Raw genomic sequence first — 22246 nt, forward strand, 5'->3', positions numbered from 1 at the left:
AGGCTGCCGACTCTTCTATCCATCATCAAGTTAGCTGTTTTAATGGAGAAAGATGATCAGCCAATAAATGATGAATCAGATTGCATATACTGTACTTTGATTGCTGCATGAGACAGTTTGTAACCAAGGTGTTGAGGAGAGATAAATAAGACACAGGCTACAGTTGCTGAGTATAGGTTGCAGAGCTCCTCTGGTAAATGTGTTAGAAGATGATAGAACAAAAAGAAACATTTTGAATGAATTGTGACAACCGATTTCCGAAAGATAAGAAAAGTGAGTTATGTTAAATTGTAGAAAAAAGAATCCAGAAGGGTCTAACATACCCAGATAGAAGATGAAGTGCTGTTCTTCAAAAGTGCATTAGTCCCTGGTGTAACAGTGGTGGAGGCCACAGACAGATAGTAGAATGAGAGTGGGATAGAGAATTAAGTGGGAGGCAACAGGTAGCACGGTTACCTCAACTCACTGAATGCACATTGATTACTCAATCAGTACTTCAAGGTAAAGACTGCATAGCATTTGATGAGAATGCAAGTGAACATTAGTTTGGTGGGGCAAGAGTAGGTTGAAACAATGGTGCTGTCTGGCAATCCTGCATGTGGATCTTGGTAAAAGGTAGAAATAGACTATAGAGAGTTGGGAACTTACAAGGCTGAACATTGTGCAGGGGCTATTCGCTCCCGGAAGGGTCTTGGCCCGCAATATCAACTGTTTATTTCCCAACATAGGTGTTCTGCTGAGTTCCTCCAGCATTTTAAAATAAGATCCTTAAATATCTGGTTTAAATTATCTGGTTGAAGCTCCATTCCTTGCAGTATTTTTTATTTATCAGATGTTATAATTCAGAATTCAATTACTCTGCATTTATTGAGTTATACAAGGTAAAAATTACAGCATATACAAAGCAAACATATTTACACCTCTTTTTTACAGATAAGAGGTCAACATACAGGCAAAATTTTTGCAATTTTAAAAATAAAAATTCTGTGCAATGAAGATCACTTAGTCACTTTGGTAGATCGTGTTCGTAATCGTCTTTTCATGATTAAATGGTCACTTTCCTTATTGTTCAGCTCTATTATCTGCAATGTTTAAAGTTTACTGGTTAATTTCTTGTCAAGAGTACACAGAATTACTAACGATAGAAAGAAACCAGTGTATTGTGATTTACTAGTTTCCATAAAGTGCACTTACTGGTTGAGATGGGAAGTTCATAGGTGATGATATATCTTGTTTATAAAGCTTCCGCCTTGCTCTTTTGGGTTTTGAATTGTTACAGGTAGCTTCAACTTCCAGGTTCTTGGAAGAACTTAATGTTTCCATTAACTTTTTGGCTGAAAACAGATGCAAGTTATGAATAAGCAATCCACAACCTTGTAAACAAGTTGTGACTTATAAGCGCTACCATTTTATGACAGATTTCTTCAACTAGTATTGTATCAAGTCAAAAGTAAGCTTAAAATCCAATTAAGACTAACTTTACTGGAAAATGTCAATTATTTGTGTGCAACACTTAGGATCTCATTCATTTTAAAATTAATTCAAATTTTGCAGACTTAATGTGGGCTAGACCAAGCCTGCTCCCTGTAATTTCTACATTCCCTGTCCAATTGCTGTGGCATAGATCCAATGACAATAATGAGGGAATACTGCCTCTAAAGCAACAGGGGATAGGGCTTTACTAATTGTGAGGCAATTGAGCATTTTTAATTCCTCCAACACCAAGAAATATTAAAATAAGGTAATAAAAAATTAAATAAAATTTATCAAATCAAAATATTTTTAAAAAATCAACCAGTGTAAGCTGTGTATAGCAGTATACCACAGCAACAATTACTGTGGATTAGATGAATCCGAAAAGGATTGCTCAGATGCTGAACTCCTTGGATTGAGCAGCGGAGCAGACAACGGGAACAGTCCTGACCATTAAGCCCATGATTTCACTACAGACCCTCTCCATGTTACAATCACCCAATATGGACACACCATATAACTAAGCTCCCGTAAACATTATAAAATCAAAGAAACATTCTTAAAAGAAAACCTGCTCATATACAGCTTTCCCACAGAAAGACACCATTGACTCTTGAAAGCCACAGGGTGCTGTTTTCAGTTCTGGAGACTGCTTAGAGTGGCTTTGAAAGTTGACAAGCAATCACTTCTATTAATACTTGTGCAATGATTACACAATGTAACATGCACTGATACTCCATGCCAATCAAACCAGACATGGGACACTGTGATTCTGTACCAACATAACTAGACAAAGATAATAAATAAATGTTCGTGTTAGTCCTCATCACAATACCGTGGAGGACTGGTTATTGTATTGAGTGATAAATGTGTATTTTTCAAATAATAGACTATGTTGACTTCTGCACATCTGTAAAAGTGCAACCCGTTTGACATATATTTGCACATTACACAGGTAATTTGGAGAATTCTTGAGATTCATTTGACTCAACAAAATATTAAATCAAAGCATAACCTGAAATGTGAAAATATACATAGTCTTCAAGCCTAGAACTGTAGAGAATGAAAGTCACGAAAAATGGAATCAGGCTCTTCTACCCATTGAGTCTACACTGACCATCGAACATCCATTTGCACTAATTGCAGTTTATTCTCCCCACACTCCCATCAACTCCATCCAGATTCCATTACTCACTTACAAATCAATGGCAATTTACGACCAGTTAATCTACCAAGCCACATCTTTGGGATGTGGGAGGAAACTCAGTCACAGGGAAAATGCGTAAAACCCAGAGAGCACTGGAGGTCAGGATTTAACCTAGGCCATCAGAGATGTGGGCAGCAGTGTTACCATGCTGCCCAATACAAGTGTTTGTTCCTGTATTCACGGCAAGTATGAAACTTGCTTGAGTTCCAATAGCCTAACCACAGAAAGTATGATTACCAAAAGGTAAACAGTTAACAATTTTTCCACAATTTGTTTGGTGTTCACAAATAAATTTTACTACAACTTGGGAAACAAAATTGGAATACTAACCTTTGCTCTGAAGAGTTGTTGGAGAATTTTGCAATAAATCTCCGATTTTCTGCAATGTTCCATCTTTCTTCTTGTGTGACCTAAGACTTGAGACTGGGCAATTCTTTTCTATCCTATCAGTAGGACCTTTTGCATCCTGAAACAATACATTCTGAATTAAGACCCTGTAATTCAATAACATCGTTTTGCCATATTTCCAATTTATATTTACATTGGACCAGCTCTCTAACTAGCAATTTATTTTGACAGAAAAATTCAATCTTGGAACAACAGTTCTATTTATCCACTTAAAAAAAAAGCTGTAATTTCCAAACCAGAAAGGGACAAGGTATTTGAATGCCCTGCAGGAAGATGCTTAATTGATTTGTGACAAACTAAATTATTTCTGCTGCTTGTCTCTGGTGAAATAAATGTTATCAGCATTATGCTTTTCATTTACTTGTTTTCAACACTATAAATTGTGCAAATACACTCAAAATTATGTAATTGAAAACTACTACTCCTCACACCATCCCACACACTTCTAGGTTGTTGGACATCATTTCAGAATTTCAAGTGTTTTCAATTGCAAGATGCCCTCTTCACCAATGGAATTTCTGTGTCAAGAACACATACAATAATGTCACCTCCCCCCCCCACACCCTACCATTCTTTGCTCCTTTAAGAGCAATGCAAAAGGACTTGGATTCTACTGCTCCAGGATTACCCATTAGTGAATATTTGAGTTTTAACTACCACAGCACTGAACAAATAACAACTGCCAAATAAGTTAATTGCCTGATCTCCAAATTTAATTTTTCACATCAATTTCTGTCCTACCATACCAGACTTATCCATAGAATCGCTCAATCTGGATCCCGACATTCCCTCACCCCTCTGCAACTACTTTACAAACCTCACTTCCAATCAACTCTGCTGAATCCCACGCTATGATGATTGATGCAGTAACACTGCAGTAAAAATTGAAGCTATTTGATATCACAAACAGTAATTTTCAGGGCTAAAATTTAGAGCTCTATAATCGATTTTGCATACATTTTTAAAAGAACACCAACATGAAAATTCACTGTGAAGTTCAGACGAGCCAAATGTGTTCTTCCATAGACGTTGAATATGTACACTCAGTGGCCACTTTATTAGGTACACCTACTCGTTAATGCACACATCTAATCAGACAATCACATGGCAGCAAATCAATGCATAAAAGCATGCAGACATGGTCAAAAAGTCCAGTTATAGTTCTGAACAAGCATCTGAATGGGGAAAAAAGTGATCCAAGTGACTTTGACTGTAGAATGGTTGTTGGTGCCAGATGGGGTGGTTTGAGCATCTCAAACTGCCGATCTCCTGGAATTGTCACACACAACAATCTCTATAGTTTACAGCAAACTGTGCAAAAAACAACAAAACAAATCCAGTGCGTGGCAGTTCTGTGGGTGAAAACACCACATTAAAGAACAACCCTGACTGCACAACACATCGAACCTTCAGGTGGATTGGCTCCATCAGTAGAGTAGCAAACCAGTTTCCATTCCTGTAACTAAAAAAGTGGCCACTGAGTATATATTCCAGTTGTACCAAATAGTATTGCAACACAAGATTTCTACATGAGGAAGGAAATAATTCTTTATAATAAAAGCACACCAACTTCTAATTGTTACTATACCATTAGGTCTACCCTTAGATAATACTTAACAGTCAAGCTAGCTATCCAATCTATTGGTGCCCCATGGAACTGCAGACCATCCTGACTCAGTTAAAACATATCTTTCCATTGCAATGGGAATAGTCAATACCTGCATGATAATGACAGAATTAAAGTTATTAACAATTATGTTCCATCATAATAAAATTACAAGCTTCTGAAAAGTTAATAGATAGACCAACCTTCTCTGCCATGCTGCTATTGGTGGGAGTAGAAACAAGGGGAGATGCATTGTGCCCCATTCTAGATACAATTATATTTTTCCTGTTTTCGCAGTCATCATCATTCTAAGTACAAGAGAAGGTGAAAACATTTTAAAAATGATAAGCTTCAGTTCTATTTTCTTAGGAAAGGACATTTCCAGTGGGCAGTAGAAAACAGTGCAAGAGACAACATCTGTGCATGTGTACAGATAGGGGTTGAAAATTAAGTGACGTTGCTTTGAAATGAACATTTTACAAATAGGAAATCTTTATTCCTTTCTAATTCTCGCTCTCAAAACTAATATTATCCCTGCAAGCTATGAAAAGATTCGCCCATCTCAACTAAGGTATATATCCTAGAATAATGGTCTCTGTAATTCAAGTAACTACATTAGATTATACATTTGATTCTTGTAATAAAAACTCATCTCAATAAATTATAGTAGCAAAATATACTTATAACCAAAATGTAGAAAGTGAATATCAAATAAACCTGATCAGAGACTTATTTAACTCTAGAACATTACTAATTCTACCACCTCAAGTGTATCTTATTTTCTCTTTAAATTTCTGCCATTTAACTAAAAGTAGTGCAAATCTTGCATTATGTTTCACTAATTCTAAACTGCAATTCCTTTTCATTTTGAGACATTGAAAAATACTGATGTCATTTTTTTTTTTATCCTTTGAACCAGAGAAACACAAGATCCATCTTCTCTTTTTAAAAAAAATTAGTATAGGATTGAAGCTGTGCACATCAATTTATCCAATTAAATTGACTATGGTAAAAATTAGCCTTATGAAAAACAAGCACTGTGTTAATTTCCCATTTATTTCCTTATTTAATATTATGTTAAATATAATATTAAAAAACAAATCAAGCCAGTGGAATGGAATAGCTGGAATGAGTGCAGGATGTTGCCAGGACTGGAGACATAGGAACAGGTTGGCTAGGTCTTTATTCCTTGGAACACAAGGGAATAAGGGTGACCTTACAGAAATACTTAAGATCTTGAGAGGGGGATGGGAAAATTAAGGGGACAAGGATTTAAGGCCAGAAGGGAAAGATTTAAAAGGGACCTGAGGGGCAACCATTTTCATGCAGAAGGTGATGAGTACTGTGCAAAAATCTTAGGAACATATATGGCCACAGCAACTAAGATTTTACATACTACTGTATTTGTCAACATGCAGCAGTGTGTTTGGAAATCTGGCAGGAGCAAAGGATGTGGGGAATGGCGAGGGTAGACCGTCGAGGGAGGGGTGGGACAGGTGGCGGAAGAGAACCGGAGGCTTGTTGGGGGAGGGGTTGTTGGCACAGGTGCAGATACACCCACCTGAGACACCAGGCAAGGTCATTTCATTCCATACAATTGGTTCATTACAGAATGTCTCTCTGGTGCTTCCCAGTCCCTCCCTTCTCTCATCCCTTTTTCCCAACCATGATTCCCCAACCCCCACGCCCCCTTCCACTCTCAGTCCACACTACAGACCCACATCAGAATCAAGTTTACCATCACTCACGTCACGAAATTTGTTTTTTTTTTGCGACAACGGTACAATGCAATACATAAAATTACTATGGTACTGTACAAAAGTCTTTAACACTCTAGATATACACATGTATGTGCCCAAGACTTTTGCACACTACTGTACATGGAACAATCTGCCAGAAGAAGTGGTTGAGGCAGGTAAAATAGTATCATTTAAGAAGTACTTGGAATAGGGTGGGGGTTAGAGCAATATGGTTGAATGCGGGAAATTTGGACTAGCTGTGTGGGCACCATGGTTGTCATGGACCTGTATTTGTGGTGTATTGTTCTATGACTCTATAGGCTACCTACTTATCAGCCTGCGTGTCTGCCAAAATACTATTTTGTTGGGTGCCTGCGAATGACCAAGTCATTGTTTCCTTTCAGTGAATATTTAATGTTACTTTCCACAAGTGCACCTTGAGCTCTAGTTTATCACACTGTCCTCAGGCTATTATTATTTCTTTCTATTTTCCATGGATCCCAAGTTAGAAATAAAATCTAATGCCATAAGTTATTAACAAAAGAGGAAGGAATTAAGTTTGATTCCTGGAACAACATCTTGAAAGAAAAATATTCTTAAAAAAAAACTGCAATTAAACAGTTGTGCATGAAATTTAAAATTCATTTGTCCAATACAGGCAACACATTCCTTTAGATACATTCAAGAATAGAATGAAATTGAATCATTATTCATCACTGCCCCGCCTCTACACATGCACATTTTGCAATGTTGATGCGTAAAAGTAAAGCAATTGTTGCAAAATGCAAATTTTAAAATAGGAAAGAATTTAGAAATAGGAAATGGTATAAATTTCTAACTAAATTAAAGATGCAAAAATTCAGATGCTGAGAGGTTTGTTAATGCTATATAGCATTTACTCTACCTGTTGTTAATACGACAGCAATATTACAATGTGACTATACTCTCAAATACCAAGATTTTTATTTTGTTCTCATTAAATCTAGTTCTTTAATTGTTGTATTTTGACAAAATAGTCACATTTGTTACTGAGGGACAGTGTTCTATTTAATTCTAGCCAACTAAAATAAACATAATCAGCTTTCTCATCCTGAACCACACAAATTAAATCCTGGAAAAAGCTACATTTAAGCTTCCTCCAAGAAACAAAAAACTGTTATCATGGTGACGATAAAAGGATTTTATTAGAAATATGCAGTATTTACACCACACCCACTTTTAATCTAATCACCAAATAATCAAATACGCTGTTAAGAGCAGTAACAATGAGCATCAGACCTATGAAGCATATTCTGGCTTGAGGTTGGTGACCAGTGTTGTTCACAGGGATCTGTTCTGGGATGGCTGACCATTCTTAATTTTATAAATAACTTGAATGAGGAATTGGAAGGGTTTGAGATGACATGAAGATTGGAGATGTTGTAGATAATGTAGAAGGTTGTCAGAGGCTACAATTGGATAGGGCCAGGATGCAGAGCCGACTGGAGAAATGGATGATGTTGTTCACTATGGAAAAATGTGAGGTGATGCACTTTGGAAGATTGAACTTGAAGGTAGAAAACAATGTCGATTGTAGGATTCTTAGCAAAGTGGAGAAACAAACAGATCTTGGGGTCCAACTCTTAGATCTCTCAAAGTTACCATGCAAGCTGACAGGGTCTTTCAGGTTGTAAATTATGCTGGCCTGCATTAGACAAGGGACAGAGTTAAAGAGCCGCAAGATAATGTTACAGTTCTATAAAACTCTAGTTAAACTAAACTTGGAGCATTGTGTCCAGTTCTGGTCATCTCATTATAAGAAGGATGTAGAAGCTTTAGAAAGGGTGCAGAGGAAATTTACCAGGATGTTGTCTGGATTAGAAAACTTGTTTTAAGAAGAAAGGCTGAGTAAGCTAGAACTTTTCTCTTCAAAGCAAAGAAGGATAAGAGGCGATTAGATAGAAGTGCACAAGATTATGAAAGGCATAGATCAAGTGGATAGCCAGCACCTTTTTCCACAGGGCAGCATTGGCTATGCATTTAAGGTTCAGTAATAGCTCTTCTCTTAAAAAGAGAGAAACACTGAGAGTGGCAAGTACCTGGAGCAACTGCTGGGGGTGGTCATAGAGGCTGATACAAAAGGGACATAAATGACTCTTAGAAAGGTATAGTATATGATGCAAGAAAAATTGAGGTTATGGCCTGTGCAGGAGGGAAGTATTAGATTGATCGTGGATTGTATAGGTTGGCACATCTTGGGCCAAAGGGCTCACACTGTGCTATAGTGTTCTGTATTCAAGATGCATTACGTTTCAAATTTATAGCTGGAAATGAAATCTGGGAACACCTTTCTTTTAAGCACAAAGGGAGAATGAAAATCTGAAATTATCTTTCCCCAAAGGCTCTAGATTCTGAGCCAAGTTAAATTTAAAATAGAAGTCAATACTTACTTTGATGGGGTGATCAAATGATTAGTAAATCAAAGATAAACCTCTTTATATACATGGAAAGATATTGAAAACAACCACTGCTCTTATTGCATCACTAAGCTCAGAGAAAATAATCTATTAGGGTTCCTACATCTGACCGAACCAGCTGAACTAGACAATGCTGTCCTTTATGATGAAATGACCCACTTGCTTTGCCCAGTGAAATAGTTGATGTTGGCTGGTGCCCATAACAGTTGCTCATAACCAATACTGAATACAATCAAGATTTTTCAAAATTTTAAACTGTGAAGCTTTAAAAAATTAAGGATGCTCCAAATCATAGATACTTGTAGTTTTTGGATGGCAGGTGACTTAATTTTTTTACATCATGTACAAGCCCCACCTCCCTTTTTGTATGCTGAATATACAAAGGAACACTTTATATTTGATTTGGATTTATTAAGTGGAGAGAGGCACAGTAAGCTGCATCCTATAAAAGCTTGGATTGCAGCTTTTCAGACTTGAACTGCAGTGTAATCGGAATAAGGCTTGAAAGACTCAAAAGGCTTATACTATTTAAATAGAACACTGAATTATGGATAATCAACAATTCCAATTGATTAAGGGATTAGATTGATATTTCAATTACATTTGCATTTAAGTCTCATTGAGAAAGCTATTATGGCTTCATTCAGCTCACTAATTTGTACCTTATAAGTGCCAGCTGCTGAGGATTTCTTTGGTGAATTGCTTTTCCAGCAGGCTGACAGCATACCACTCTTGAAAAGTAGTTGTAAAATGAGGGGGGGGTGGGGAGAAATGCATATTTCAGTAGTATCATAACATATAGAAACATAAATATTGCACCATACTTAGGATGTACCTATTTTAAATTCACTTCAAAAGATTAAACAGACCTGTTTGAAATTATGGATGAAAGATTTTCTCAAAACAAATCACAGCTTTTAGAATGATGGTACAAAAATATCAATGGATCAAATGAAATATTTGAGACTTCAAAGACTTGAACACATATACATTAACTATAATTTTCATTCCAAAATAGTGAAAAAATTTCAGTAACCTTGTAGATAAAAGTATCTTCGGGATACAAGTTATACTAAGCAGCTGTTTAGCAGTATATGCAGCTCGCCAAATAAGATTCTCTCAAAACTGGTTTCAAAGGCTATACACATGCATGGATTGTTTCTGAACAAATCAAAACTGAGGATCAGTTCCCTAATCTCAGGAAAAAAAAGCATCCTGTTTCGTTGATCTGCTCAAGCGTTCACATAAAGTTACCCAACTTTGTAACCAACTTCATGAAGCTTTAAAACTTATTTGTGTGCAACATAGCCCTACAAGCAGCAATGTAGTGACCAGAAGTGTAGGTTGAGGGATAAAACACTGGGACACAAATTAGTATCTCACATTAAAAGAAAGGTACTGTTGACAGTGCAGAAGTATTGGTACTGCAAAAGAGTGACAGCCCAGAATTTGAGGTCGTCTTTAAGTGGGAGTTGAATCCACAAGTTTTCTGACCCAGATGGAATTGATACATGGATGCAAGGATTTAAAAAAAAAATACATACTGTATTTACTGAACATCAAGTAGAAATCTAACAAAACTAACATAGCATGTATTTTACATGGATTCTTTACCTCCTCCATCGCAAAGCTTTTTCTTTTTCTGTTGGTTCTGGGTATTTTCACATTAATCAAATTGCCACTTGATTCTTTTACTGACAACTTGTTCGGCTGAAGAGGTGCAAAATGAATCTCTACTTCAGGTTTTGGAAATCTACGTGATCTTTCTCCATTTTCTGTTGAAATTTCTGAAGAATCGAAGACAGTCTCAGACTGACCAACAAAGAGTAAAAATAAAATCTCAGTCAGATAATTTTAAAGTTCAAGATAACACGATTTTACATTAAAATTATAAAATCATGCTACTACTTTATCTGCTTTAGATTATTCAAGATCTGAACATGAAGGCAGCCCCTATTGTAATGAGTCTTCTGGCCAGCACCCACCCAAACCCTCCAACACAAAGAGCACCTGACCAACATGCTACCCAGCAATTTAATATTTTCTGTTAGATACATAGGTAGGTATTTGCATTTTACAGAGCATCAGTCTATTAGCCTATTTATCACAACCTGTCCAAAATAAAGCCCTGCATCACCCCCAAACAAAGATCTTTTCTGAAAATCACTTTTTCTTTAAAAAAAAAGGAGAACAGATGTATATAAACCTCCCCCTCACCTCCACTGAGCACTCCTTTTCAGATGCCCGGAGTTTTTTTATTTCTTCATCTTTCTGTTTATTGCTGGTTACAAGACTCCTGAGCTGCACTTCCAACTCCTTTACTAAGCTGTCCCTTTCTTCTCGCCACTTCTGCATTTCATTTTCCTTCTTAACAATTTCAGATTTTAGGTTTTCCTTAAAGAAAATGGAAAATCAATTATTCAAATATAGCTGTCATAATTAATATCTAAAACTAACATAGGAACCTCACACTTAGGACCTACCCAGGCAACAGCATTGGTATCCTTTGGAAGATGCTATAATTTACTTAGCAATACAGTGTGGAGTAGGGCCTCCCACCGCATTGCCCCAGCAACCCCACAACCCCAATTTAATCCTAATCCAATCACGGGACAGTCTACAATGACCAATTAACCTACCCAGTAGGTCTTTCAACTTTGGGAGGAAACCGGAGCACCTGGGGAAAATAGCATATTCCATAAGGAGGACGTTCAGAGACTTCTTACAGAACAGCACTGGAAATGAGTTCTGAACACTAGAAAGCCCCGAGCTGTAATAATGTCACACCAAATGTTATGCATTTCTTTCAAAATCAGGGATGGGAGCGGCATGATAGCATAGCAGTTAGTACAATGCTTTATAGACAGGTGACCTGGGTTCAATTCCCGCTGCCGCCTGTAAGGAGTTTATATGTTCTCCCCATGATTGTGTGGGTTTCCCCCCCATGGTCCAAAGGCATACCAGTTAGCAGGTTAATTGGTAATTGTAAATTGTCCCGTGATTAGGCCTGGATTAAATCGGTGGGTTGCTGGGTGGCATGGCTCGGAGGGCTGGAAGGGATAATTCCACATTGTACCACAAGAGAAAAAATAAAATGTAGGCAAACAAGGTACCATGAACAGCAAATGAGACAATTGATTAATTAATCTGTTTTGTTTGTTTCAGAATTATTAGGCAGGCAAATGACAGAACTAGTCGGTTCGTACCTAAGTAGTGTCGTAGGATCTTTTATATCATTGAGCTGTATACAAAATGCCCTTTAACGTATCCAAAGAATAAAGCAGCAGTTTCATTCTTCCTTGTTACACAAAAATTTTAGCTTAAATGAAAGACATACTATGGTAGGACTTGAATCTATAACTGAGTATTGCCAATGAAGCCAACTTGAAACGTAAAATATAAATTGCTGGAAGTTTAAAAAGAGCACTGCGACTTGACTGCTGGAAGAAGCTTTCACAACCCATATATTTTCTACTAGAAGACAAATTCTTGATGATGATGTCTGTTATCTGTCAAGTCAGGGACCGTGCACAATTCTGATTTGATGGAGACAGACATGAGAGCACGGAGGAACATCTGAAAAACTTCTGAAATGCCCGCTTCGCTGCTGCTGCTACTGTGTGGTAACTGGAATCTCCAGAGCTGAAGGCCTCGAAATCCTTGGCTTTGCGTGTTTTAGCGGCTGGGGAGAGGTCGAAGGCGCTCGGGAGGCTGTATCGGAGAGGCTGGTCGGAAGCTCGAAGCTTTCAGACGGATGGACTCAGTGTCGGCTGCTTCCAAGGCATCAGCAAGTTGACGGTGCCTGGAGGTTTATAGCAGGGAGTTTCTCCCTTTTGCCGCCTGCTATCGGGGACTCGGGAGTCGATCGACTCGGGACATTGAGACTTTTTTTTAAAACTGTGCGCATGGTCTGTTCTTCTTCAGTGCTTTGCACTGCTGTAACTATATGTTATAATTATGTGGTTCTGTCAGTGTTAGTCTTTGGTTTGTCCTGTTTTCTGTGATATCACTCTGGAGAAACATTGTGTCATTTCTTAATGCATGTATGCATTTCTAAATGACAATAAAAGAGGACTGAGTGTTCTCATAATCTATAAAAAAATTCACCATCAATAAAGTAATTGGATTAGGATAAATAAATTTGAGGGATCACTATTGTTACATGAAGTCTTTAAAGATTACAAAAAGATTGCTTCCTTTTTAATGCAACTGCATAGTTGGAAAATATTGTTTCAGGTTCTTGAGAACTTACACATTTTCTTGATATTTATGCAACTTAGTTTCTCATCAACTTGACGTAACATCTTGTAGTATATTAAAGTTACAGAAAAAGCAGACCTCAGATCTATGTACATACGAGCATAATGATTAGCAAGATTCAATTCTTAAAAGTATTTTGACAGTCTTCAAGGTGAACTCAAGGACAGGATTTTTTTGAAGTGACTAAAAGCCAGAGAAGAGCAGAGTACGTGGGAAATTTCAATGGGTTAATTTCAGTTTTCAACTTCCCAAAGATTAATGTAATCTTAATAATTGTGAGAAAAGCTATATGGTACATTGTTATGCTGATGTACAACAGCAAATATGAGAAGGAACAAGTGTTTGGGATTGATTAGCAAGAGCAATTAAAAGGCAGGGGCAAATGCAGTAGCCATCGTCTGAGTTGACAGAGTCAGAGTGGTAATCTTGAGGCTTCAACTCTGAGGCTTCAGTCAGAGAAAGGAAAAGAAGAAACGCTCAAGGTTAATTTTTTTTCCCCCCTTCCCCTCTTTATATCTGCTCAGCTAGGACAGTAAAGGTGACAGGTAGGATAGTTGAATGCTCCTTTTGTGGGATGTGGGAAGGCAGGGAAACCTTCAGTGCCCCGATGACTACAACTGCAAGAAGTGCATCCAGCTTCAGCTTCTAACAATCTGTGTTAAGGAGTTGGAGCTGGAACTGTATGAACTCTGGATCATTCGGGAGACTGAGGGGGTGATAGATAGGACATATACAGATGTAATTACACCCAAGGTGCAGAACAGAGGGAATTGGGTAACAGTCAGGAAGGGGAAAGGGTTTAAGAAGCCACTGCAGAGTATCCCTGTGGCCATCCCTCTCAACTACAGGCATAACACTTTGGATGCTGTTGGAGTTGGAGAGATGGTCTAACAGAGGAAAGACACATGGTTGGGTCTCTGGCACTGAGCCCACGTATGTAACTCAGAAGGGAATGGGGAAGGAGAGGCATGCTGTGGTGATAGGAGATTCGTTGGTTAGGGGAACGGCCAGGAGGTTCTGTGAGTGAGAACAAGAGTCCCAGATGGTATGCTGTCTCCTGGGTGCCAGGGTCTGGGAAATCTCAGATCAAGTCCTCAACATTCTTCGGTGAGAGGGTGAACAGCCAGAACTAATGACATGGGTAGGATAAGTGCTGAGCGTCTGCATAGGGAGTTCAGGGAATTAGGTGCTAAGTTAAAGGGCAGGACCTCCAGGGTTGTGATCTCAGGCTTGCTATCTGTACCATGTGCTATTGAGGCCAGAACTAGGAAGATTATACAGTTTAATACATAGCTAAGGAGATGGTGTAGGAGGGAGTGCATAAGATACTTGGATCATTGGGCTCGCTTCCAGGGAAGGCGGGACCTGTTCAGAAGGAAGGTTTTCCACCTGAATTGGAGGGGGGCTAATATCCTAACGGGAAGGTTTGTTAATGCTGCACGATGAGGTTTAAACTAGAGTTGTGGGGGATGGGAACCAGAGTACCAGAACAGTTAATGGGGAGGCTGTGGAGGCAGATGTTGGCAAGATCTCAAACAAAGTTAGGAATCAAAAGGTTGAGGATGGTGTGACTAGTGTCTTGAGATGTCTATATTTCAATGCAAGAAGTATCGTAGGAAAGGAGGATAATAATGAAGATGAGACAGCTGTTTTACAAACAGAGGCAATATGTAGTGAGGAGAACCTATTGATAGGGCAAAATTGCAGTCAACAGGATGAGCTACAATGCAAAGGCAGACAAAAATCGAAAAGGGCGAATTCAGGACTGAACGTGTTATATTTGAATGGATGTAATATACAGAATAAAATAGATGAACTTGTAGCAGAGTTGCAGACTGGCAGGCATGATGTTGTAGGCTTCACTGAATCATAGCTAAAGGATTATAGCTGGGAGTTAATGTCCAAGGATACACATTGTATTGAAAGGACAGCCAGGAAAGCAGAGGGGGCAGTGTTGCTCTGTTAGTAAAAAAAAATGAAATCAAATCATAAGAAACAGGTGATATAGAGTCAGAAGGTATTGAATCACTGTGGAGCGAGCTAAAGAACTGCAAGGGTAAAAAGACACTGAAGGTAGTTGTATACAGACCTCCCAACAGTAGCAAGGATACGGCCTACAAATTACAATGGAAGATAGAAAATGCACGTTAAAAGGGCAAAGTTATTGGCACTTCAGTATTCAGGTAGATTGGGAAAATCAGGCTGGTGCTGGATTACAGGAGGGGGAGTTTCTCAAGTGCCTTCAAGTTGGCTTTTTAGAGCAACTTGTGGTTGAGCCTGCTAGAGGATCAGCTATTCTGGTCTGGATGTTGCACAATGAAACAGAATTGATTAGAGGGGTAAAAGAACCTGAAGGTCAAGTGATCATAACATGATCGAATCACCCTGAAATTTAAGGAGAAGCTAAAGTCAGATGTATCAGTATTACAGTAAAGGGAATTACAAAAGGATGAGAGTAGAGTTGGTCAGAATTGATTGGAAAAGAACGTTGGCAGGGATGACAGCAGAGCAGCAATGGCTGGAATTCCTAGGAGCAATTCGAAAGGCACAGGATATATACATCTCAAAGAGGAAGAAGTATTCTAAAGGCAAGATGACACAACTGTAGTTAACAAGAGAAGTCAAAGCCAACATAAAGGCCAAAGAGAGGGCATATAATAGAGCAAAAATTAGTGGGAAGTTATAGGATTGGGAAGCTTTTAAAAACCAACAGTAGGCAACTACAAAGTCCTTAAGGTAAAGATAGAATATGAAAGTAAGCTAGTGAATAATATTAAAGAGAATACTATAAGTTTCTTCAGGTAAACAAAGTGGAAAAGAGAGGAAGGAGTTGATATTGGACCACTGGAAAATTATGCTGGAGAGTAATAATGGGGAACAATGAAATGGTGGATGAACTGAATAGGTATTTTGCATTAGTCTTCACTGTGGAAGACACTAGAAGTATGGTGGAAGTTCCAGGTGTTAAGAGTCAGGAAGAGTGTGAAGTTATCACAACTAGAGAGAGAAGGTTCTTGGGAAACTGAAAGGTCTGAAGGTAGACAAACAAGTCACCTGGACCCAGGGTTCTGAAAGTGGTGGCTGAAGATTGTGGAGGCATTAGTAATGATCCTTCAAGTCAATAGATTCTGGAATGGTTTTGGAAGACTGCAAAATTGCAAATGTCACGCCACTCTTCAAGAAGGGAAAGAGGCAAAAGAAAGGAAATTATGGGCCAGTTAGTCTGACCTCAGTGGTTGGGAAGATGTTGGAGTTGATTATTAAGGATGAGATATTAGGGTACTTGGAGGCATATGATAAAATAGGTCATAATCAGCATGGTTTCCTCAGGGGAGAATCTAGCCTGACAAGTCTCTTGAAATTCTTCAAAGAAATGACAAACAGGATAGACAAAGGAGAATCGGTTGATGTTGTGTACTTGGATTTTCAGAAGGCCTCTGACAAGGTGCCATACGAGGCTGCTTAATAATATATGAGCCCGTAGTATTTCAGTAAAGATTCTAACATGGATAAAACAGTGGCTGAGTGGCAGGAGGCAAAGAGTGGGAATGAAGGAAGCTTTTTTTGGTTGGCTGCCTACGACTAGCTGTGTTCCACAGGGGTCTGAATTGGGACTGATTCTTTTTACGTTATATGTCAATGATTTGGATGGTGGAATTGATGGCTTTATTGCAAAGTTTGCAGACGGTATGAACATAGGTGGAGAGGCAGGAAATTCTGAGGAAGTAGAGTGGCTAGAGAAGGATTTGGAAAGATTAGGAGAATGGGCAAAGAAGTGGCACATGGAATACAGTGTCATGTGTATGGCCGTGCACTTCGGTAGAAAAAAAAATGAAAGGGTTGACTATTTTCTAAATGGAGAAAAAATACAAAAAAAAACACTGAGGTGCTAAGGGACTTGCAGGACTCCCTAAAGATTAATTTGCAATTTGAATGTGTGAGGAAGGCAAATGCAATGACAGCATTCATTTCAAGAGGACTAGAATATAAAAACAGGGATGTAATGCTGAGACTTTACAAAGCACTGGTGAGTCCTTACTTGGAGTATTATGAACAGTTTTTGGCCCCTTATCTTCGATAGGATATGCTGAAATTGGAGGGGGTTCAAAGGAAATGATTCTGGGATCGAATGGATTGTCATATAAAAGAATATGGGCTGACCTCACTAAACCCTATCGAATGGTGAAAGGCCGTGGTGGAGTGGACGTGGAGAGGAAGTTTTCTATGGTGGGAGAGTCTAAGACCAGAGGACACAGCTTCAGAAGAGAGGAATGTCCTTTTAGAATGGAGTTGAGGAGGAATTTCTTTAGCCAGAGAATGATGGATCTGTGGAATTTGTTGCCACAGGTAGCTCTGGAGGCCCTCTTTATGTACAAATGGACATACTTAATGCAAAGGCTGATAGATTCTTGATTGCTCAGGGCACAAAGGGATACGGGGAGAAGGCAGGAGATTGGGGCTGAGAGGAAAATGGGATCAGCCATGATGTAATGGTGAAGCAGACTTGATAGGTCAAATGGCCTAATTCTGCTCCTACATAAGATATGTCTTATGGAACTAAAATGATTTTTATTGGTAATATTTTGTTGCAGACTTTAAATAAAACTTGTGTGAATAAATTGGCAAATATATATATATATATATATATATAAAAAATCTGAATAGATTGCCCTTACCATCTCTGACTGCAATTTAGAATAATGTTCCCTTTCTTCCGTCCATTTTCTCATTTCTTTATTACGCTGACCTTCAGCTTCTTTTATTTGCTTAAAGAGAAGCATTTTCTCATTAAGCCATTTCTCCCGATTACTTGTCTGCTTTTCTTCCATTTCCTACAGAAATTGAATGAGTTTTATATTGTAGACTGTAAAATGTTAAGGCACCAGCAATGCTCAAAAACCTTGAATTGTAAATAAAAATACCACTAGAAAATTAGTCTTTCCTAATTGCCAAAGATCAAATTAAGTTTTGTAGATGATCTTAAAGTTTTTCAATTTAAATTTCCTATATCTTGAATAACAAGAAAAACTACTTGCTCCAGTTCCACAGTATGGGCTGCTAAGAGCCCTCTTACTGGAGCTGCAAGATCACCTTCAACTTAGGACAATACATAATACAAGTGTCTTATCTCAGGAGAGCAATTACATTGATGAAGAAATAGCTCCATTTTCCTTAAGTTAATTAGAAAATGAGGAAAAGGTTACCAAAAGGCAAAGTTAGGTTAGAGAGGGTATGAGGCAAATGATTATTTGGATAAGAAAAGAGAAGACTATTCTTCCTCATAAAAGGAATAGAATGCATCATATTTTCACAACTCATTCTAAATAAACTATCCATTAATCCCTCAGCGTTATACAAAAATATAAACCCTAACCTTGAATACAGGACCTGAACCAATCTTCTGACTTATAGTTATGGAGTTAATCAGAAAACTCACCACTAACTGCTTTTTCAAAGCTTCCATTTCTCCTTGAAACTCTGTTGTTTCCGTATTAACAGCTTGATGTGCATTTTCCACTAAATGATTGCGTTCAAGCGCATCACATTCCTTCTCAAGTTTTTTTGCTTGGTGCCTCCATTTTTCTAATTCTAGAAAGGGGAAATAATACTTCAAAAATCTTTTGAAAGTATACAGCTGGTCTGTTCAATAGCAAAACATAAAAGATGCTCTTTTTAAAATGTTTGAAATATCTGTAGTCAGAATACAGGATTTTCAATGGATTATATTGGTAGAAATCAGCTATAATAAACCTCTGATGATTCCAACGGGCTTTCGCAAAGCTTTACTTTCAAAGATTCAGGAAGTGAACTTTATGAGAAAGAAAAGTGTAATTCTGGATGGCTCACAAGGGTTAATCACAAGGGCAACTGCAGTGACTGACAGGTTTATGTCATTCAAAATGCTTCTTTGTGGGTAGCAACCATCAATAGTCATAACTGAACAATCACCTGCATTAAGTTCTTCAATTTCATTCAACTTTGCTTCAAGTAATTCATCCTGCTCAGTTTGTGTTTGTTCTTGTTCAGTTAATGTAATTTTCATATCTTGAATTAGTCTCTCTTTGTCTTGAAGTTCTTGATGTGAATTAGAACAAAATCAACAAATTCATATCAAACAGATCTAGAACTCAAACTTCCAAAAAAAAATCAGTCATTCCATCGATCAAAAGTGGTGAAGTGCAGAAATATGTAGGATCTTGATTGACAAATCACATCAAAATATTCAGATAGTAGTGGCACCACAAACAACACATTTAAAATATTAGCTTGTACATTTTACAACACGTTTTCAGTGAATGAGATATATTATAATCCAAATGAAGAGTTATTAAATTCAACCCAAGTAAAAATCGAACCTATGCCTTCCAGTTGAAGAATCAGGGCATTTGAATATAATCAAATGAATCTTTGCCTCCCCTACTGACAAACATCTGAAACATCATCTGATCCATTCAATTTAAAAGGGACCACATTGACCAAAGAAGCTCCAAACAGGAATACCAAATTTCAAGTCAGGAGCATATATCCATCATATTGTCATCTCAGGACTGTTTCACCAATATGGAACAAGTGTGCTCCACCTGCTCTATACATTACAAATGGCATACCAAACTAATAATATCCCAAGAGTTTAGCGATCAAGATACCTACCAGTGATATCAAATGCACGATATGGCAAGCCAGCAAGAGCAAAATTGCATGGATTCAGGCACTTTGGCCTAACGAGTCCATGCCATCATGGTGCCCACCTAATTTCCTGCATTCAGCCCATATCCCTTTAAGCTTCACCCTTCCACGTACACATCCAAAAGCTTCTTAAATGGTACTATTGTACCTGCCTCAAACATTTCTTACTGCTCATTCCATATACTCAACAATCTCTGCATGAAGAAGTCGCCCCTCCAGTCCTTTTGAGATTTTTTCCCTGGGTAACAGACTTACTATCCACCTTATCTTTGCCTTTCAAATTTTCAACATTTCTATAAAGGACATTCACTCATTCTATGTTGTTCCAAGAAATAAAAGCTGGCCTGGCCATTTAGTCCTGACAAAATCCTCTCAAATCTACTCTGGCTCTCTCCAGTTTAACAACATCTTCCCAATAACAAGGTGACCCAAACTCTACACAAACTCACCAATGACTAACAACTGCAATATAATGTCCCAACTCCTATACACAGTGCTCTGACTGATCAAGGCCAGTGTGCTAAATGCATTTTTTAAAATCTACCTGTGACACTGTTTTCAATGAATTATGCACTTTTACTCCTCGGACCTCCTATTCCGTTATTCTCCCTAGTGTTCAGAGTATACATCCTACAGTAGTTTGACTTTCCAAAATTATCACATTACACTTATCTGTATTGAAATCCATTTGCCATACCTCAGCCCACTTCCCCAACTGATCAAGATTCTCCTGCAACCTGCACAGCTTTCTTCACTATGAAGAACACCCATTAATTTTGTATCATTCACAAACTTGCTGATCAAGACATGTGCATTCGCATCCAAATCATTTATATAACAAGAGTCCTGACGCCGACTGCTCTGGCACATCACTAGTCAATACCCTCTGCTTCCTACCTCCAAGTACAGTTTGAATTCACCTATCTCTTCCCAAATATTGTGGTACCTCACCTTCCAGACCAATCTACCATGTGGGAACGAGTCGAAGGTCTTGATCAAGTCCATACAAACAACATCCACTGCCCTACCCTCATCTACCTTTTTAGTTAGATGAAATGTTTGTCAAGCACAACCTTTCATGCACCCAACTACGCTGACTTCTCCTAATATGAGGCCATTCTATCCCTAGGCATCGCTTTACTTCTAATATAAGCTATAGAACTTTTTAGGATTTTCTTCATGCTTACCTGCCATATCCATCTTGTACTGTCCTTGTTCTCTTTATTTCCCCTCTTAAGAGTATTAATCTTTTTATAGGCATTGAGGGTTTGCTCGATCCTGACCTCTTAAATCTAATTCTTTCTTCAGTCGATTAGAGCCTCAGTGTCTTGTCAGTCAAGATTCCCTAAACTTGACAGGTTCGCCCTTCACCGTTACAGGAAAATGCTGCTCTTGAACACTTGCTATCACACTTTTAGAAGCCCCCTACTTGCCAATTGCTCCTTTCCTTTCAAAAAGGCTCACCCAATTGACTTCAACTGGACCTTGTCTGAATCCCAGCATAAATAACTTTACAGAAACAGGTTAAACAAAACAGGACAGATGAACCAAAAATGGTTTTAAGGATCTACATTAAGGAAGGAGATAAAATGGATATTTAGTATGAATTTCTACAGCTTAGGTCCTTGATAATTCAAACAGCTGCAAGTAGTTAATTTAATAAAAATAAGGACACTCAAGGGTTGAAAATTGAAAAAATGAACTGAGATGGGACTAAGTCAGACAGCCTTAGCTGCTGGTAAAGATAGATGGATGACCAACTGCAAGATGAAATATTACACCAAAGTTCCAAATGGTATGCAAGAAATTTGGTTATTAGGAATTAGAGGAATGCAGAGATGATTTAAGAGTTCCCAGTATCTGCAGGTGAAAATTTCTTCCCACAAAATTCTATATGGTAGACAAGCAATCAGACAATGTAGACAGTTGAGAGATTAAGAAACATGATAGTAAAACTAGAGCAGGGCATTTTCAAAATACATGAGGAAATTACTAATCAAGATGGTGTCACCAGGATACACTATGCACCATTTCCAGCTACATATACGTACATCACCTGGCGTCACTTTGTGTACCGAAAATTAGTCTAAGTGTATCTTACTTGTATGTTGTGTTTTAAAAGATAGCTTTTAACTTTATATTTATTGTGTTTTTCTTCTATTGTGTTTTTAATGCTGCATCAGATTCTTCAAGATTCAAGATTGTTTATTGTCATCCTTCAGTACATGAGTATAAAGGGAACAAATAATTTCATCGAAATCACAGGAAAGATAGGTAGTGGAATCAGAAGAATGAACACATGATTTAAGATCTTGATGGAAATTGCCATGGTTGTAGAAGCACTTAGTGTAGAAGTAAACTGAAGAACCAATGAGGAAGTTTTATGGCACTATGTGGGCTGGTAGAGAGC

General features: G+C 38.1%; 1 protein-coding gene across 5 annotated transcripts in view; it reads right to left on the reverse strand.

Annotated features, from left to right (window-relative positions):
* Nucleotides 1-805: 805 nt before the first annotated feature.
* Nucleotides 806-22246, reverse strand: part of LOC140185722 (kinesin-like protein KIF20B) — a 92160-nt gene continuing 70719 nt past the window's right edge. For all 5 annotated transcript variants that reach the window (XM_072239297.1, XM_072239298.1, XM_072239299.1 and 2 more), the window contains 9 exons: nucleotides 19099-19224; nucleotides 18587-18738; nucleotides 17826-17981; nucleotides 11107-11283; nucleotides 10504-10701; nucleotides 4898-5002; nucleotides 3011-3146; nucleotides 1195-1334; nucleotides 806-1082 (listed from right to left, as the gene is read on the reverse strand). In XM_072239297.1, coding sequence (XP_072095398.1) covers nucleotides 999-1082; nucleotides 1195-1334; nucleotides 3011-3146; nucleotides 4898-5002; nucleotides 10504-10701; nucleotides 11107-11283; nucleotides 17826-17981; nucleotides 18587-18738; nucleotides 19099-19224 — 1274 coding nt within the window. In that variant the 3' untranslated portion in view covers nucleotides 806-998. The remainder of the gene's footprint in view (nucleotides 1083-1194; nucleotides 1335-3010; nucleotides 3147-4897; nucleotides 5003-10503; nucleotides 10702-11106; nucleotides 11284-17825; nucleotides 17982-18586; nucleotides 18739-19098; nucleotides 19225-22246) is intronic.

The sequence above is a fragment of the Mobula birostris genome, chromosome 21 (assembly GCF_030028105.1).
Source record: "Mobula birostris isolate sMobBir1 chromosome 21, sMobBir1.hap1, whole genome shotgun sequence".
Taxonomy (NCBI): Eukaryota; Metazoa; Chordata; class Chondrichthyes; order Myliobatiformes; family Myliobatidae; genus Mobula; species Mobula birostris.